The sequence below is a fragment of the Synchiropus splendidus genome, chromosome 5, assembly GCF_027744825.2.
Source record: "Synchiropus splendidus isolate RoL2022-P1 chromosome 5, RoL_Sspl_1.0, whole genome shotgun sequence".
NCBI classification, from domain to species: Eukaryota; Metazoa; Chordata; class Actinopteri; order Syngnathiformes; family Callionymidae; genus Synchiropus; species Synchiropus splendidus.
The window spans coordinates 5,423,891-5,444,659 of NC_071338.1; the positions used below are offsets into that span (position 1 = coordinate 5,423,891).

The 20,769-nt window shown below is 41.7% G+C and overlaps 1 protein-coding gene across 5 annotated transcripts in view; it reads right to left on the reverse strand.

Annotated features, from left to right (window-relative positions):
* Positions 1 to 20,769, reverse strand: part of vti1a (vesicle transport through interaction with t-SNAREs 1A) — a 127,249-nt gene that overhangs the window by 37,576 nt on the left and 68,904 nt on the right. For 3 of the 5 annotated variants that reach the window (XM_053866696.1, XM_053866694.1, XM_053866693.1), the window contains 2 exons: positions 6,861 to 6,931; positions 3,878 to 3,939 (listed from right to left, as the gene is read on the reverse strand). In XM_053866696.1, the coding sequence (XP_053722671.1) occupies positions 3,878 to 3,939; positions 6,861 to 6,931 (133 nt within the window). Of the gene's footprint in view, positions 1 to 3,866; positions 3,940 to 6,860; positions 6,932 to 20,769 lie in introns of all 5 variants that reach the window. The other 2 variants (XM_053866697.1, XM_053866695.1) reach the window with 1 other exon arrangement.

Sequence of the window (20,769 nt, forward strand, 5' to 3'; positions counted from 1 at the left end):
CTGACTCGTTGAGGCTCATTCTAGAACTGCAAGGAAAGTCTCACCCAATTGTCTATTTCATATCCATCAAATACGCCATCTGTAAAGCTCTGTCTTAAATCCTGCTCATCTGGTTTCCTATTGTTTTTATTTGTTTATTAATGAGCAAAGACCAAGTCAGTAAATGATCCGAGCATCATTATATCTGATAAATCAATGTGCACACTTTAAGACGCTTCCACACTTTCACGCTTTCTGTGTTTGGTCATACTGAACACGCAATCAACGGCGTAACTAAAGGAAAATAGAAGGAAAAGACTCTTGGAAGTTCCAATTTGTCCTGTTTCTACAGAGAACAAAAACAAGTCTGCACGCGCATGTCAGATTATTTTAATAAGATCTTACAATTCTTGGCTGCTAATGACACTTCCCATGGTAAATTGTAAATCCTCTGCTTGTTCTGAAGCTCTCCATGTAAAGGACCTGTTCATATGTCTTGGTGGGATCACTGGGCCTGTCACATTCTAATTAAAGCCCACAGGACTTCACATGGTAGAATTAAAAATGTACCAGGAGCAGACGCCCTCTCTGCCCTCCCACCTCCTCTGCTGAGAGAGTGAGCGGTCACCACACCATCAAGCTCCCTGATCAGCAGCATCTTAAATCAACTTCCTGCTAATTACCATCAATCCACCCAGTGAGTCTCAGCCAGAATGAGACTGACTTTCAGACAAAGCAACAGCTACTTGAGATGTGTCCATCTTTGACTAATTGTAATGACAACAGAGCCATAAAGTTAATTGGGATTGTTGAACCCAATATTTTTCCCAATGAGTGTCTAATTGTGTCCCAGCTGGGCTGAGAGCCACTGGCCACCAGGACACTTCAAGACAATGGCAACTGCAAATTCTCACCTAAAAGGGTAAGTGAAATCACATCTTTGCACCTGGATCAAATTCAGCATGGCTTTAAGGAAAACTGATTTTACTTAACCTGCATCTTTACAGTGATTCACAATGAGAGTAAGAAGAGCACGGAGGGTTTTGGAAAATGACATTTCCCAATTGGATATTTCAGAATAAGTTTCCTGAGTGAACGTGTGACTGATGCAAATGCACTTCTTAAGTAGACAGCATTCTTCTATATATATTAATATAAAATATATATTAATATTTATATATTCATATATTTGGTTTAACAGATTAATGAGTGTTTTCACTCTTGTACTCAAGCCACACAGTATTACAAAGACATGGCTTATGTTCACTAACTAATGTGGACCGTGCACAAGTCAGATAGCAAAAATGGGTTCTAACTGTAACTTAACTTTAAAAGCCACAACCCATGATCTGCCATTGTAGGACACTTTTTTTTTTTTATAACTCCAGAGAACAGTGCTATCATTCATATTTCAGGAACCACAAGATAGGAAATAAGAACCCTTGCAAATATATGCATAAAATTTGTGTATATGCTAAATGTAATAATGATTAAAAAAAGTACATCTCTTTTACTATGATTTTCTGTGAGTAGTTTCCAGGCTGACAGGGTGAAGTGAGTGCTCGTTGCTTTGTTACGGAGCACCTCACGAGGGCGGATTTTGTACATTCATGAATGGATTCAGAATCATTCACGTTCGAATCGTGACATTGGCATTGATATTTGTGGCCAAATGTGAGCACTTGGCATTGCACACAACTTCATCTCAACACGGTGGGAGTGAATATAATGATGCACGTGCAGCATAGAGGGTTGGGCAAAAGAAGACCTAGGTGATGGGTGGAGTTTGCGGGAAAATGCCGATGACTGGACAAAATTGCAGCACCTCACAGAACTCACAGGGATTAGTAATTGCATAAATAGTTGCAATTGCAACATCTCAATTTCCTGTAGGGACTTGCTAAAGCAAGTGTACTGAAGTTACCTGAGGTACTAGAGAGACAGGCACTGCTGGTCCTGGACTGCTACCAGAGAAACTACAAAGACTGTAGAAGCTAACTCCTGATGAGGAGGAGCAGTGAAGATAAGGGAAGGACCTAAATCACAAGAAATATACTCCAGAGAAGACTCCAGAGATCATGAGCAACTGAACATAACACACAGAACATTGCACACCCAAATAATCAATGGGAAAATTAAGTATTAGAAGTAAAAACAAAATAAGAGACAGAAATTATAAGAACAGTGTTTCGCTCAGCTCCTTTTCAATCTCATAAAATAGAAGACAAAAGGGGTAGTGTGAGTAATGTAATATAACAGAAAGAATGTTAATGACAACTGAGATACATAGCAAAAGAAGAAAAATGAGTGACATAAAAATGAAATCACACAAAATTGCTCTGGATTTTTATTGGGTGTTAAACTGTTCCTGAGGAAACCATACTTCATGGCAAAAGACACAAATGAATGTGAAAATGAAGTGAAATGCGAAAGAGGGAGAGGAAGAAAATGGTTTACTGCGCTGAAATATCTTAAATGGTTCTTAAGTTCATTCTTCTTGTTCTTTCATAGATGTCAGGACATGACAACCCAACCGACCATGAATGCTTCTGACAGTGAACAGAAACTACAATTGCTCTTGTGTGCTGTGGCTTGGAATAGCATTCTATTAATCAAAAGAAGGGGGAAGCAGAGCAAATAATGAATGGAATTGGTGAATGAAGAAAAACAACCTCATGGGGGATGCATTTACAAACCTTTGTAAACACGTTTCGCACTCTGTTCCTTCAGTAACCAGAGACTGTTGAGAGCATTCAATATTTCCCTTTCTTCGAACATGGGCAAAAAGTTGACTTTGTGTGTAAAAAACAAAGTCAAAAGGCAAATGTTGCTGCTGCTTTGTACCAACAGACTGTATTGGAGGTCTGCTCATAAATCCTGATTCGCCAAGACCGGGTGACTGCTGGAATCTTAAAAGGCTATATCTGATTAAGCCATCCCATTTGGTGACAGCTGAACTTTACCAGTAATATGATAATATTGAAATAAGCGGGCGTTATTCACTTGGCTCTCCAGCAGGGAGGAGAGAATGATGAATGATTTCTGGACAGGTTTGGGTAACAAGCCAGACAAGGTGCCCCGACCCCCCACACTCCCTCCCCACGCCTGCAATCTTCATCCACCGCCCGTAATCAAACTTGACAAAATGGAGACATATGCAGAAATATTGGTTACAGTCGGCATCACAGCCCTTTTCAGGCCTTCCCAGTCCTGTGACCGCCGGCCGCCCTCTAAATTGTCTACAGGCACTGAAGCATCTATTTCAATTGGCACTTCCTTCCAGACCCGCGATTTTACATTTAGCTCTTGTCATTTACATATTACTCTTAATCAAAACCCACAGTGGGCGACAGGGAGGGAAAAAAGCAAACAAGGAAGAGGGAGGGGAAGCCTGAAGCATGTCGTCATGGTTCAGAGGAGGCCACTTTATAAAATGGAGATGTGACAAGACATTAGGGTGTGCGTTCACGCGTACACGTGCATCGCTGCTTGTGTGTGCCAGTGTGCATTGGTCAACCACGTAATACAATGGCAAATCGGATTGAATTATGTGTTCAACTTTAGTGTTTGATTGACTGGTGACAGTTTTACTGTGCATGACTAAGCATGCCAAAGCAAGAGATATTTCCAGTTTATTGTCTTGTTCATGGGGAACTACACAAAAGCAAGTGTAAAACTGTAATGTGTAGAGGTGCTGTTACCATGAAAGACCTAACAGTTTTCTTGACGTGCATTTTTATTCTCAAACCAGAGGTCGGCAATTATCTAATGACTCAAGAATGACCACTATTTGTCACATTCTTATCTGAGGTCAAGCTTTGAAACAGGGGAGTGTGGGTCGAGTTGACGTACATAAACACACAAAGGTCCAGAAACCAGATCCCTACCTTCCTCTTACCTTCTCAGCATGCCAGTGAGGATACGAGAACTCTTGCCCAGATTGGCATCTGTTTCTCTGAGCTACAAAGAAAGAAAGAAGAACATTGTTGAAAAACAAAAGAAAGAAACATATGTATACAAGTAATCTTACCTACAACTATGTTACTAATCTATTGTAAACATTGGTTTCTTCAACAATTTCTAGTTCTTCTTCTGTTTTGTTTTTTTGCCTCGTGCTACCTTGTATGAGATTTGCTCAGGAACAACAGGAAAGAAAACACAGCTGTCATTGCAAAAATCAGGCAAAATGTTAATGAAGTTATACAAAACTGTAGTTGAAGTATCTGTCCATTCAGGTTGATAATTCATCGCTCAAAACCTCTGAGATCCAAAAAGGAAATACTGAAAAAAAAAAGCACCACCAATTCAGCCGGGCTCATTGTTGGTACAGGATGGAATTGGTTGTGGTAACAAATGTTACGTGCAGACAGAGTCAATGAGAGCAGCAACACGGCAGCCCAGAAAATTCAAGTAATGGATTAGTCCGGCTAAGACTTAAAATGCATGCAAACAGCATAGTCTGACTGTAGGAGAGAAATTCTAGTTTCTGTTAGTCGGACTACACCATCTGGATAATAGGGTTAATAGCTCAACTAAAACGGCATGTAGCTGTATTGCTCAACGGTGAATGGATTTATACACGAGTTATTGGTGGCCATTCAAACCTTTTTGATGATGGTCCAACAACCTATCACTCAACGGTCTTCTCCAGATTAATGTATGTATGTATGTAAGTACTGAATGAATTAATTGTGAGTAAATACCAGAGAAGAATTACCATCTCTCTCTTAATAGTATTTTGATACTACCAATGCAACTTTGCATTTCTTCCAATATGATTAATAAGAAACAAAACAGCTGACTAGATAGTGAAATATAAAGTAAGAGTAAAGTTCCTCCTGTGACAACTGAAAGAGGATCACAAGAGGATCAACAAAGCCTTATCTTAAATCTATCCTGTCTTTCCAAGCATCCTTGACTCTGTCTCTTTTGATCCCTCTATCGTTGTTTCCTTCCCTCTGGCACATGGTGCAGGAGCAATGCAGGTTGCCAGGGAAGGAGGATGCATGTGATATACAGTGTGTGTTCAGGGATCTGGGGTTTGGGCCCTCTGGCAAAGACAAGTCCAGTAGCTGACTGATGTCTGACTCCAACCAGAGTGCTGTCCCCTAGACAATCTCTCCCAAAATATATCTCCATCTGAATCACTACATCTCCCACCAAAGCATCACATGATTATATACCTATTGCACTTACGATGGGAAAACAAAGAGGGAATCAAACTACTGGCTGGGCATCCCGGTTTGAAGACTTTCTTCAATTAAGTTTGGATACACAACTAAGTTCACAATGGCAAGATTGGACTCCATAATATTTATATAGCACTGATTGTGGCATACATGATGTTGCAGGGCAGGTATAATATTTGAAAAGGAAGTAAGCAGATAAGTGAAGTAAACTTGGGTGATACTAATACTGGTGGAGTGAGAACCCTCAGAAAACTGAAAGAGAAGGGTTCCCAGAAATCCCAGTGTGCTGTATCTTGAAAGATGGCGAGTCAAAGTGAAACTTTTCCAACGGTTGACGTCAACTTATTTTATACAGTGATGTTTTGGAAAGTTTCAACTTTGGTGCATTACAGACACCAAATTAGGGGTTGAAGGTACTAAAAACTCTTCTGTGGCCCACTGTTGACTCCTACCATTGACTGGTGTTTGTACCATGAAAGCAAAACAAAAGGCCACACCACATGCTGAGCAGAGGTTGAGTGTGTGGGTGGGTGTGTGAGTTGTTCTATTTGAACTGCCACATCTTGGCATTTATGCTCTTCTTCCTTTACCCTGCGTCCCCTTTAATGTAAACAATTGCTAACCACGCGTTTAATGCTATAGCTCCTACTTTAGATAGGCTAAGATAACTTTGTTTGATGCTTAGCATCTGAGGGGCGCATGCAGAGCACAGAAAGACCGTAAAAAAAAAGCTCACATTGAAAGAGAAAAACAATACTGAGAAAAATCGGTGCTCTCAGCAGACACTGTGGACTGTTTTTGAAAGGATGTCTAATATCCTGAGAATGGCCTGTGTGAGGCCCACTGCCACGTTGTGATCTTGAAGCACTATGTGTATACATATATATTTTTTTTTTAATTCACTGCCCCTCTATCATGACTAGCTGGCTGAAGTGCCACCTGCTAAAATGTTTCAAAGGTTGGGTTGACATTTCTTTTTCCTAAGTAAGGGTTCAAAAGTACAACAGAAGAAGTGTCGAATCAAATGAGTGAAAGCAATTTGTTTGGCCAGCATGCGTCAAATAGTAATTTCTGTTTTTTTTGTTAAGTTCCTAAACAAACGCAAGTATAATATTGGGTAGGAGCCTGTGAACGGAATGAACTTATAAACGTTTTCGGTTGGGAGACCAGTGTCTCCTTTACAGATGGCATGAGAAGCTCAGTCTCTTGTAAGGCACTCAAAAGAGTTGGGGTGGTATGCATATTACAAAAAGATGCTTACAAAGCACATCTGACTGGGTGAAGACCAATATCCCAGAGCAGATGAAGATGCACCTCTACTTTTTGTCTTGTCTGAACCAGCATAGGGAACAATTTATCTCTAGACACATTCTCCAACAGAAGGGGGAAAAAAACCTTTGTTTTAACAGACAAAATAATAATAATAATAATATGAATAATAATGCAGTAACTTGACCTACTTTTTCGAACATTTAGATAATATTTATGCCACTTAATCACATCCTCAAGGAACCAGTTTGTGTACAGATGTGTGTACATGATTGGTCCCTGGCATCTGGAACCAGTCTGACAGGGGTGGAGCATTTACTCTCCAGACAGCGCTCAAAGTCCCAGGCAGTTATCTGTCTGGAGCTTATTTACAGCACATTCTGACAAACATTTGTGAGAAAAGATGAACAACTATATGCTCACCCTTTCTCTGGCTCGCTGGATCTTCTCACGGTCAGTGTGAAGGTTGGCAAGAATCTCTTGTCCAACTTGTTCTGTAACAGAAGGATCAACACATGTAAAGAGATACTGAAGTAAAAATCCACGCTTAGTTAAGAAATGTTGAGAGTAAATAGACATTTGACAAACAGTTGTACCTGAACATCAACAGCAGAATTGTGACCCCCCCCCCCAACTGGTTAGCATAACCGACAGCAAGAGAATGAATCTGGCTGACTCACATTTTGACTCTGATGCAGATGTTCAAACAGTACATTGAGACAGAAAGTGAAGCTGAATCTGTGTATAGTTTTGTATAGTCCACAAGCAGCACAAGCTGGAGCTTTGCTGTACAGATTCTGGGCACGTGTTGGTGGTAAGAGACATGGACAAAAAATGCTGGGAGTGGAAGAAAAGGCAACTGTGGAATTCACAGTCCTTCCGTAAATGACAATGATGATGCCTAGCCAGTCATGACAATTAACACAGGCAAAACTTTTAAAACTGTATCGTCCATCTCATGATAAACATTGAACTATTGTGCTCACAAAGAGAAAAAAAAGACAGAATGACAAGACATACTGCCAGTAACTGAAGACTTCAAATAACAAGAGTTTTATTAAGTTCTCTTTTACATTGTTTGATTATTTATCCATAGTTGTTGTCATGAACCTTGACCATGGAGCAAACCTATGGACTGGGTAGAGCTATATACAGTGTGTCCACATTTTTTTCCATTTTGTGAAGAAATAAGTCACAGATGCTTTGTAAGTTTGCAGTGTTTCAGTGTGTGTAGTGAACCTGATAAACACCATTTTAGACCAATCGCACATGGACAGGTGCTTTGTGAGTCGTTAACATCAGATGTAATAGAGAGAGTAGGTATTTGGACACATGTCAATCTGGGATTGAAATTTCACCTACCACAATGAACGGCCAGAGAAGGTTTTTATTATTTATCATACTGTCTTCTCAGTTTGCTTAGTGTTAGCCTGGCTTTGGATTTACACATTTTTCTTCATTTCTTCATTAATCAACCTTCAGACAAGTCAGAAGGGAATTTAGCTGCCACTGACAGCAGAAGAGAGACAAGCAGTTATAAACGCTAATCTCTGCCACACTATTATCCAACAATAATCATTTGGAATAATCCCTTCAACTTTAAAAACCAGGTCTTAGCCATACCATCATACAAGAAAAAAATGACATTGAAACAATAGTAAGTTACTTGTGTCTACGATGCCGCAGCTTCAACAATGGGATATTCAGGATGGAGGCAGCATGAAACACACATGGTACGCTACTGAGGCATCTTAAAATCTCCAGTAAACAAGCACAAAGTTGTAGGTGACAACGTCCCAGCATCCAGCCTGCCACTGGGGTCCACTCAGCCAATGAAATATTCATTAAGTAGTTCTTTTTTTAAATGCCTCTCATCAGTTGAGGATGTAAACACATAAACGCACAATTACAAAACATTCGAGATGTGACATATGATAAGCTTGTCAATGGTCACTGTCAATCTCCTGTCCCTTGGGTTGACTATTAAAACAAAATCTTAAAAAAGATGACCCAAATAAACCTCCCCCCAGCTGCTCCTCCTCATCCAAATGTGCACCGCTATCACAGTCTTAAACGTGCACACACACACACACACACACACACTGCAAGAATATTTAGCGTTTAAAAATGAGGGATGTAGAGGATGAATCAGGGGAAAAAAGGAAAAGGAGTGAAGAATCTTTGCATGGATCAAAGACAGGCTTTCAAGTGCACCAAACAAATCCGGAATAAACAACGCAGTTGCTGACTGTATTACACTACACAGGTGCCGCACACCAAAGGGCCCACGTGCTAAGCCCCTATTTGGGGTGGAGATGGGGGAGCGCTGCGAAAGTGGGCTACATCTGGCATCTGAACACGGGAAAAGACAGAGAAACAGAGAAAGGGGATCTGGGAGACGACGAAGAAAGGAAATGAAGCGCAGTCAAATAAACGACAATGTGCCGCCCTAACACTTACTCAGATGTGTCTGTTCCTGCCTTCATTAATTTCTAATCTGGGACTAGACAGATTGAAGGATACCCAGATTAAACAGTGCAGTCAGACAGTCACATGTGACAAATAGGGCAGATTAAAAGAGTGAGTGCAGGTATTCATAACCAGAAAAAAAAAAAAAAAACTCCCCCGTACCTAACCGAAGAGAAGAAGTGATGAACAGGAAGGCCGTTGAAGCGGAAATCTCCCACTAAAGAGACAAATAAGCACATCTATCCATCTCTGCCAAGCCCCTTTGTTGTTTCCAAAATGAATGAGCGTGAAAAGCACTATTGCAGATGACTTTTCCCGTTCTCCACCGCTAGCATTATTGGAAAAGTTTACAAGCTGTAAACATTTAAATTAGAAGGGAGGAGCGAAAGAACCCAATACAGTGACAACCTCAGGAAAGATGGTTAAGCAAAATGTGTTAAGGTTTTTTTTTGCTCAGAGATAATCAGAGTTAGCAATCGAAAATATTGACAGTAGAAAACAAGCACTGGAAGACAAAGAAACTAAAGGAACAATGTGAACAGCCTTGGAAACATGTTGCTTTCAGCGAGGAAGAAAAGAATCTACTCAAGCATGCTTCATACGGATGAATCAGAGAAGGAAAATAACATTGACCTTGAGAATACATAGGCAAATGGTGTCTGCACCAGGGTCTCATCCCAGTCTGGCTTGTCCTCACCTTTCCAGGGAGGATTAAAGAATTTATAACTCAATGCTGTTATCGCCTATATGTTAGGGATGGGCGATGACTTATCGTAAATCACATACCGCCAAAAACAATTTCCGTGATATGCAGAATGATGACAATTCTGCATATCACAATGAATTTGATAAACACACGGCACATTGAACACAATGAGACCGTGACGGCACACAGTGCTCTCCAGCTCCGCAGCATTTAACAACCGACATGAGGTGTGACAGTTGTGGAGAGTTTGGTGGACTTTGGTTCACGATCGTAGTTTTAAACACATTTTTAAACAAAGGAAACTTTTGATGATGACGCTGGTCGACACTGAGTCTCTGGAGCAGTGTTTGTTTTATCAGATGGACTGGTCCTTATACGTATTCTGACGTGGTCGTCGGCCTTGGTTCATATCAACACATGCAGGTTTCCCACTGCAATAGCTCCTCGGCGAAACACCGTGATAGTTGGATATTCGACGGACACCTGCACTGGTATTGGCGGCGGCGGCTTCTCCTGCATCCCCGATTAGGGTTCACTGATGGCGGGCACACTCTCACAAACAGTGCCAATGCTACAACCCCGCATCAGTTAGGGACGATGAACAAATTTCAAAGCAGTCAAAGTATTAAAAGTAAAAGTAAATCTTCAAATAGGCAATGAAAAACAACCGTTTTAGAAGAGAGAATTGTGAAAAGGTTTTTCATCACACTAAAAGGACTGCAGCACTTGCGACCAATAGACTGGGTGGCTTCTGTATGTACAAGCTGTATGTAGATGTATGTACATCTCATGCGCTGGGTGCGCTGATATGTGGGTGGCAGAGGAAGAGGGCCGCATCTGCGTACAAGGCCTGGACTCCATCGGCTCGCTATGTGGACGTGGAACGCCATCTCACTGTGGTGTAAGAGTCCAGCGGGAGGTGGAGAGTAACCAGCCTAAAGGTTGGGAACTACTGCTCTAGACCGACCAGGTAAACCCAAAAGAGTAGTGAGGGTGAATTGGGAAAGTCTGGAAGACGAAACTGTCAGGAGTTTTCAAGTCACATCGGGAAGCTTTCTCTTGCATCCCTGTGAAGGTTGGGGACATTGAGCACATGGCTGTTCAAACCTGCCATGGCTGAAGCTACAGTGGTGAGCTGTAGCAGGAAGGTCATTGACGCCTCAAGGGGCGGTGACCCAAGGACATCCATGTCTGGGTCAGTACCGGATGGGTGGCAGACTGGGGTGGTGGTTCCCCTATTTAAAAAGGGGGACCCTTGGGTGTGTTCCAACTACAGAGGAATCACATTCCTCAACCTCCCTGGTAAGGTCTACTCTATGGTGCTGGAGAGGACGGTCCGATCAATTGTTGAACCTCAGACTCAAGAGGAGCAATGCGGGTTCCGTCCTGGCTGTGGAACTACAGACCAACTGTTAACTTTCTCAACAATTCTTGAGGATGCCTGGGCGTATGACCTGCAGTCTGCATGTGCTTTGTGGACTTGGAGAAGGTGTATGACCTGGTTCCTAGTGAGGGGTGCAAGGCTGCCTATTGGGGGTCGTTGAATCTTTGTATTCCAGGAGCGGGAGTTGTGTCCGGATCTTTGGGTGCAAGTCTGATGTGTTTCCGGAGGGTGTTGGTCTCCGCCAAGGTTGTGCTTTGTCTCTGATCCTGTTTTTCGTTTACGTGGTTTATAATTTCGAGGCGCAGCTCCGGTGGGGAGAGTTTGCGGCTTGGTGACCTGAGATTTCAGTCACTGGTATTAGCAGGCTTCATCACGGTGCGACCATTAGCTCTGGCTGGATCGATTTGCATCTTAGTGTGAAGCGTCTGGGATGAGGATCAGCACCTCTAAGTCCGAGGCCTTGGTTCTCAACCGGAAAAGGGTGGATTGCTCTCTCCGGGTAAGGAATGAGTCACTGCCTCAAGTGGAGAAGTATCTTGGGGTCTTGTGCTCGAGTGGGAGGGTAAGGGAGTTGGAGAATGGTTGGCGAATTGGCGCAGTAGGGGCAGTATTGCACTCACCCTACCGCACTGTTGTGTGTAAGAGAGAGCTGAGCCAAAAGGCAAATCTTCATCTCGACCCTCACCTATGGTCAGGAGCTGTGGGTCATGACAGAGAGAATGCGATATCGGATACAAGTGAGTTTGAAATGAGTTTGAAATGAGTGGCGGGCATCTCCCTTAGATATATGGTGAGAAGTTCTGTCATTCAGGAGAGACTTGGAGTGGAGCCACTGCTTCTCCACGTTGAGAAGTCAGGATTCCCCCAGGACGTCTTCCTTTAGAGGTGTTTCAGGCACGGCAAGGGGCCAGACTGAGGGGTCGACCCAGGACCAGGTGGAGGGATTATATCTCTACACTGGCCTGGATCCCCCAGTTGGAGCTGGTGGATGTTGCCTGGGAGAAGGGCATTTGGCACGACCTTCTGAAGCTGCTGCCCCTGCGACCTGGCAATGGATAAGCAGATGAGGATGGATGGACATAATATATATGTTATATTTATTTCATTTTTTTCTAATTTGGTGAAAAGCGTATATTTCTTCATACCTCAACATGATTAAATTGTTTTGCCTCGATAATACATCATTTTGTTCATACTAAACAAATGTCAACATGATAAAGTAGCATGCTGAATAAATGCACATTCTGAACACAGAACTTGACCAAACAGATTTAAAATGATGGAATTATGAAATCATTAAGATGAAACCAGTGCTCCCCATTTTGGCCCACGTCTGCATTCAAGCACCAGAGTTTATCAGTTTCTACTCAACATTTGACAAATATCAGGTAGTTAAAATCTATTTGATGGCTAGCAAGTCGGCATACAAGCATGATTTCTTAACAGTGACCTTCAATATTTCTGTTATTTTGTCTGAGACTAAGGTCTTGGTTTCCTAATTATCTGTAGGATGACTTTCATACAAATTTGTTATGCTACGCAACTTCACTAAAGGTGGAGACCTCAATTTTGTCTGGGTTGAGCTGAATGACATTTCAATTGCAAGTCATCTCTTTTCAGCACAACACAGTCAAGTGAAGGTTTTAATTGAACATTTCACTCTTGATCTTGACATATTTCAAGAGGGCCATTCTCCGTTGTTTAAGTGGATACTATGCACAGTTCAAATAATATCTACTTGAAGGTTGTGGATTTCCCTGAGTCCATCAATAGCAGAACACAAAGACATTACAAGCGTGGTGTCAACATCAGCTCCAGAGGGAATCGACTGCCATGCATTACTCCTCACTTACGTTAGTCCTGTCAGGTATCTACATTTCCATTCATCTTATTTAAGTCCCACTGTCCGCCCGTGTCCGTCGAACATCATTAGCCGCGAAGAGAATTGACTTGTCAAGATACAACTAATACTAAAGTATTGGGTGGAAACACAGTCGAAATGTTTAGAACATACTCTGGGGGCACGTGAAAATTCTTCGACCGAGAACTGAATCAGTCAGCTACTTTGGATAAAATAAGTGAAAACCAAAAAAGGAAAATAATTACGCACGACGGCGTGGACTTGTTGCTCGTTAGCGGGTAAAACAGCCTCCTGCAGTTTAAACAGCTATTAACAATTTAAATAACCCTGGCCCAGAGGCCTTGCTCTGACTCACTTGTTAAAGATCTCCATCCCCGAAGGTCCATTTAACAAGCCCATTATTCCATTACATTACTCTGGGCACCAGCACAAGAGCTCCTTCATTTAACTCATTGCTCTAATGTAAGTGTAGAACGTAATTAGTGCCGAAGAGTAAAAAGCTTAGTTTGGAGTGAGGGGAACACGCATAGGCCGTCTGGATGGGCAGTGCTCCGCCGCCGAAACGTCAGTCAGCGTTTATTGATGAGCCTTCTTGTTTCTGCGAGGCTTAATCATCGGTGGGGTGTCAGTGAAACTGAAGAAACAAAGAGTAACGTTCAGAAGAGAAAGACAAAAGCATCAGTGTTGGAAGTATGACTCACAGGACAAGAACACAAATCCACGGGGCCAAAACAGATCCTTGCAGACAAATGTCAGTCACACGCTTTGGTTTGACTATCTTCTGTGAATGGACTGGCTGAAACAGGATTCAGGAATTCTGTGGCAAGCGGACTATAAGTATTTGGCCTTTGTGCTGTGCTGCACTACCAGAGGTCCCACCCTGCCATTGAGGCATGTCCAGAAAACCTCACCTGGTAGGCACTTTGGATACCTCCTGTTTAGGAGTGTGACCAGCTTACTTCTTTCATTGTGTAGGAGCAACAGTCAACCAGAGGAGAAAACCATTGTTCAGTGAAGTTGTATTCTTTCAGTCAAAACTGGTGATCACAAGTGAAGATAGGCAAGCAAAGTGTTAACTTCAGCTTTTGGCTCAAGCCCATCTTTACCATGAGACATAGATAAAAGTAATTTATAAGAGAAGATGCTGCTCCAATCACTCTCATGCTCCAGCCTTTCCTTCTCACTACCAAGACGTTGGGGAATCACAGCCAAGAACTTTTGAGGAGCCAATTCCGTTTCTGGCTACCTCATACTGGGCTGCAAGCCGTTCCAGTGGCACTTAAAGGTCTGGACTTGGTGACAAAAACAGGACCACATCATCTGCAAACAGCAAAGATGGCTCCAGCTAACCTCTTCACCTTATATGTCTTTAATAACAATGAGAAAAGTTAAGGCACAGTCATGGCCAAGACTTCACATAAACTGAAATGTAACTCTGAGAAATGTAAGGGGATCAAGTTTAGTGGTCTGCAGAGTCATGGCCAGGTTGTAGTCACATGACTCCTCCGAAATCTGAGGTTAGCTTAAACTACGCTTAAGTGCATGTTTTTTTTATCGCACAAGGTGGTTGCTTTCCTCTCCAAGTCCAAAACCATGAGATCAAGTTTATAGTGTACTAACAGGGCACACTTGTCACATGACTATATTCACAGTTTTCTTTCAGAGGCAAACTTAAGGGCCTTTTCCACTGCAGGTTCAAGAACCTGGTGTGGCCAGGCTGGAGCAGGTTCTGGAAATCAGGGCTGTTGTCCCTGCGGTGGAACTGAAGCGGCATTACTCTTGAAAGAAATATAAAAGGAGCTTACAAAGGAGTTAAATGAATGTCAGCTGTAGGTACATTTAAAACAAAATGTGAATTTTCCTCCAAAAAATGTGCAAATATAATCCTTATAGTATTAAAAATTAACGGTGCAGATGTTTCCAAATTACATTGACACTTATCTCGACTACGTGCCAGAGCAGCTCTTGCATTTTATACCATATGGGTTTAAATCATCATTGTGGTATAGAAACTGTGAAGAAAGTTTATCAAGGCAGGTGTTGCTTGTTCAGCCAGATCCTGGACAAAACAGCTCACTAAGTCAACAGTCTCACCCAAACTTTCCTTCCTGTTCATACATTTAATTGGCCACATCTTTATTTTACAGCAGCAGTTTCGGAGCAGTGACACTCGCTGAGGGCCTCGTCTTTCTGTCTGCGCAGCTTTTTTCGTCTGTCTCCCAGAGCCCCAGAGCTGAAAGGGTACACGACCTGACAGTGCCATGCTCTAAGGCTCAGCACAGCTCCTTTTCATTAAGCAGTTGAGACCACAGTTTTGAAGGTTACCACACACACTTATATCAGACACAAGACACACACCGCAACAAATGGAGATGGAAACCCAAGAGAAGGAGTAAGAGCCAAGGCTTCCATTTTTATTCCCCTCCTTACAGAAACACACAATCTGTGTAGGAGGCAACTTTATGCCAGGGACTCCCAGGTGCATGAAGTTGCCCCTCTTTGTACACTTGTAGAGGCTTTTTTAAGTCGACAACTAGGTGGTGACACACTTTCATCACCTTCATCAAAGTTGTCCCCACACTGGGATGGATTTGAAATAGTGAGCCCACAGGCCATGAGGCTAGTGCCTTTGCACTCAGTTACAGTTTCACACAGAGAAGACGCCAATCAGGAGGTCACAGAGGGAGCAGGTGGCAGCTGCTAGTTAAGAAATATTTTGACAGCTTACCCGTCATGTGAAAGAACCTCAACTTCATCACCAACTGTTGCATCACAATAATGGAATGAGTGGAAAAGTACAGTTCAAAACATACATCAACCAGCTTTACTTGGGTTGAACAGATAAGAAAAAGCCAGAGCTCCTTAAAGCAAAGCATCAGATTCCATGTCACCGACCCCAACGTCAACCAATATATAATTAGAAAAAATATTGTTTATGTTATGTGAAATATGTGATTCTGACAAGGTTCTCATGAGGGGTCAAATGCAGCCACCATTTTGTGGGGTCACTGGAGGTACCAAACAGCAAACTCCCTTAAGAAGGGTCAGCAGTGCAAAACATGTAATACGTTTCGGTAAATAGTGGGACTCTTTTACCAGCAAATACTGACGCCTCCTTACCAATGTCATGATAGCTCCTCTCCCGTTTTGATAGCTTATCTACACTGCACTTTTGATAGGGTTGGTATTGGTTGGTGTTAGTTTATGGTGTCAAAACCCTATTTATTCAAACTTTGAGGGCAAAACAATCCTACAAAGCAGCAAAATGCAGATGGTTGCCATTTGTCCCTCATTCTTGTTACAACTTCAACTTGCTTCACATATTACTGTAGACCATCTTTCTCTCCATCTTTTGGGGGAGGAACAGATTTGCATGCTCACTGGCACTGTTCAAACGTGAAACAATTCACCATTTCTCCACTGATACTGAAGCTGAAGAGCTTTTTCACCTTAATTCTAATGGTGCGCTACAGGATCTACCTATAGTATACTGCGTATACTGTATATGTAGTCAAGCCATGAGTCAAGCTCATGGTCACATCAGCTGCTATAAGTAAGGTAACAATACAAGCTTTTGATCATCACCTCACACATCCTTATCCTTACCCCAAACATTATTTTTCAATGTCAGGAAAAGCCAAGACGAGGGGAACAATTTTGACCCTCTATGCTGGGATTTCACCATTCCATCATCTTATATAGCTATTAGGTCAATATGAAATAAACTGTGACTCGCAATGATGTGCAATGGGCTCCGTCGACCGTCCAACCACAGAAAAAAATGCTGAGGAGAACTCTGTAATTCTGCTAAGATCAGGCTCCCTATTATATATTGGACCACCTGCTACCCATCTTGGAGATATTCCAGGAGGAGTTAGGAGCTAGGTAAGCCAGCTAAAATCATCATGTTAAACGGTAACATCAGGAGAGTATCAACCAAAGGTTGATTATGACAGAAAAAGATCCAAAATGTTAGAGAGCAAATATCACCACCAGAGGATGCCCACTAGCACATGACAGAGTGATGGAGATGGCAGTTGTGAAACTCATATTCTCTCATACAGTGGCACTGGAAAGATCAAGTACTGCTATGACATGAAACATAAAACAGGTGTAATGAATCATTGAATCATTCTTGTGCTCTTATTCATACCTAATATGTCATTTCACACTATTTAGAAGGAAATTTGTTGTGCATAAGCATGACACGCTGTCCCTCTGTAGCATCGTGCCAATAGAACAAGCATATGACATTTAGAATTTTAGTATAGTAGTACCAAAATGAAAGGTCCCAGGGACTTGTTCACACAAGAGACAAAAGGGATTATGTGGGGAACTCGACAGACATTCCCAACACTGACGATCTTGGGTATATGAGCTTTCCAACTTTTCAATCTGTTCAAATCTGTGGGGGTTCGAGTCAGTGCGTAATGGGGGTGGAAGATGGCATCTTGATGTTCTTGTGATAAATCTGTTTTTGAGCAATTATATGCAAAATTCTAATTTTTTTTGGTCCAGTCTACGCAATCCAGGAGTGAAGTTATCACCCCCAGTCTATGACGAAGTCATTTTGTCACAACCTGCTCTTTGTCGAGCGAATTTCCTTTTTATATCCAACAAGCAAGTAAAAGAAAAGGAGAGAAATGACCAAAATGAATATTCTTCTTCTGTCCTTGGTGAGCTGGCCAAGAACCAGCCTTCCTCCCACTGTATGTGAATGAGCAGTGCCGGGCAGTCAGGGTGGATTTCGGGGGTCTTTCTTCACTCCAACGGTCTCTGTTTTATTCATCGTCTGCGCCCTGACCCCTCACAGCTCCTGTTCTAACAAATCACTTCTGATTAAGACAGATCTCCGTTAGTCAGCCACTCTGCTTGGCCTATTCATCATTTTGGAGGAAAAAAAAAATCACTCTCCTTTCCCCCAGCTCGTTTGCCTGTCTGTCAGACCGGAGCAAGGCGCAAAAGATATTTCCGCCGCTGCTTTAAATGGCTGATTACAGACAATTGGTGGATGGAGAGACGTAAGGAGGTCTTATGGGTGATAAGACGTAGGTTTAATGGGTATAAATGACCAGACTTGTTTGGCAGCAGCTGGTAATAGAAACACTTGTATCGGTCTGAATCAGGGTGGAGCAAATTAAAAGTCACCGTTTTTTTTCTTCTCCTTCTTTTTAAGAACTCCCACCTCCTTTTCACCATGCCTCAGTCTCAAAGTCACATTGTTAGATCAGAAAATTGACACTTATTCAAACAGACAACCCAGTCCACAAATTCAATAAAAAAAGGGTATTATTCAAAAAAATAAAGGAATGAAGATCATTTTTCTTTTTTTAACATGTATAAAATGTTACCACAATGACCCGCTCTCTCACCTCAGTTAATTGTATATTTTATCCTCTTCTCCAAAAGCCAGGAAGCATTCCAGATAATTGAATGTTCTGGAATAATAAACCACATCAAACCACTCCAGTGGGTAAACGTTTAGACAGCCGCGACGCTATTGTGTAAGTGTCTAACATACCAGATTAAATTAACCTGAACGACAACCCGGCTGGTGGCAGAGCGCTGACAAGGGGGGAGCAGGGGACGGAGCGCCGACAAGCAAATTGCCTCAACTTAATCAACCAGTCTCACTGAACCATCCAAATGAAAACTAATGGACTTGTGTACTTAGCTGCTGCTGCTGCCCAGCGAGCAACAATGTGTGGGCAGTCGTTGGGCAATTTGAGGCCTTCAATTATAATAAATAAATAAATAAATGGAAAATTCTACAGATGGCTGGTCGGCATCTACTGTACACCATTTCTAGTGATTGGTCAATTGTGAAGCTCTTATATAGCAAACTTATTAATTTCCTTCCCAATGTTTAGAAAATGTTTTTGGTTTTTTTTTCGGTCGGAGGGAGTTGATTAAACTAAAGTCAAACTAGTGGAAAAAAGGTATGAAGTGTAGAATTAAAGGGTCACTACTGAATGAGCTCATTTGTAAATACATAATTCATGAGTCTGACATTTGTGTCAAATCATCGCATATAAAGTGTATTTAAAACACACACAACATTATTGTCTGTTTTTTTTTTAAGTGCTCAAATATGCACCTCCAGTAATCCGATTATATTGTCAGCGGAGACAGAAACATCTGCATTCAATCAATGTCGCAACATAATTGCTCTATTAAGCTGTAGGTCAATACAGTTACTGATTTTTTTATAGTTTGTAAAATATAGAGAAATAATCAGACACCTAAACACAATCTGCTGTCCACTAGTACAAGCATAATCAGTGGGCGCAACTGCTACAGAAGGGTCTTCAATGTGCTGGGAAAAAAAACAAAATAAGTTGACCGTTTTGTTAGAAAGGCCCACAACCACCATCACTTAAGCCCAAACAGAGCGGTTAAAAAAAAAAAAAAAAAGATCCAAGAATTCATCATCTTTTCTAGAAACATTTTTTCCCGTTATTTTTACTTATCCTAACATGACCAGGCATCATTGGTACAGAGTAGAACTCATTTTAACCCTCACTTTCATTTTTACTTTCCCTGCGAATTTACAGGCTTATTATTCTTAATATTCTCTGTTTGCCCATTGTCATATCTTTTCATATTCATTTTGTAGATAAACAAGCCAAAACCAGACTTGTGTGAGCACAGTTTCATCCTTGTGCTGTTCTGAGAACAAATATTTGTAAAAGTTTGTACACTGAAATATTTTAGAGCTACTAAGGTGGAATGAGAGCAGCATACATCAAGGCAGAGAGAATGGCAGTGAACTTGTGTGGTTGGTGATGCAGTCGGAAAGAAATACATGGAGGAGGGAGATGGAAGAAAGTGAGAAGTCGATGTGCCTCTGGTTGGTTTTCAACAGTTTATGGGCGCTAATTATCACATTAGTGTTGATTAAAGGCTTTTACGTCTCTAATCAGAAAGTGGACAGGCAGATCAAAGAGTCAAATTTCTTGCCTTTTAATTATCTCTACAACACAGTACCTCAGGCAGCTCTTCCCTGTCTACCTCCTCAAACTCGGTGAAAGGCTGAGCAGGGAGATCTAACACTCCACAACAGTTCATTATCCAATAAAATGAGGGTTGGGGAAAAAATCTCACACAGACACACAGAGTGGCTTTAAGGCTTTACGATTGGTGAGGACGAGGGGGAGATGTGCACCTTTCTTTATTAACGTGTCAAATTGGAACACCTTAATTAGGTTTGTCAAAACCGAACTTGCCGTCAGTCAAGTTTGAATCTTGACAAGTGTGGTCAGAAGTCTTCTTACCATTTACAGCGCCGGGCACTTACATGTGAAATTCCATACTTGCTGCTAGTAGAGGATGTTGAGGCCTGACTAAGAGACGGAAAAATGATCATCTTATTCGAAGTAATCCAACGTAACGGCAAATGACCTCACTTACAGCATGTACATACAGCCCTTTTCAATGCTTGCTCAGTACCAAAAGCACTTCATGCACACCAGCAGAACCTTTCTAGGGTTAACATTGTGACCACGGGTCAACCACTTTACCATCTGAACATCTATGCCATCATCACATCATTTATTATAATAATCTCGAATAATATGCAACATTTTCAATTGGAACTGTTGCTACAGAAGTGCACCTGGCAAATTGGGTAAAATGGCACTCATAACCACGTCTATAGTTGGACAAGATTTGGTTTGTCAGAAATGGAAAATCTAGCCTTTAATCTTTTTGGATTCAGTCCAACGTGAATTGGATACGGATACTATACCATCTACTCCACCATTGCTTGCATAAAAATCAACCCTTCACCTCATTTAGAGATAGTTGTCAGACCACCAGAATCTCATTCTTACCAAAAGCCAAACCAGCATGGTTGCTTACATCTGTTTGGTTGCTGAGAGGAAATTTCTTTTATTGAAATCACCAATCTGTA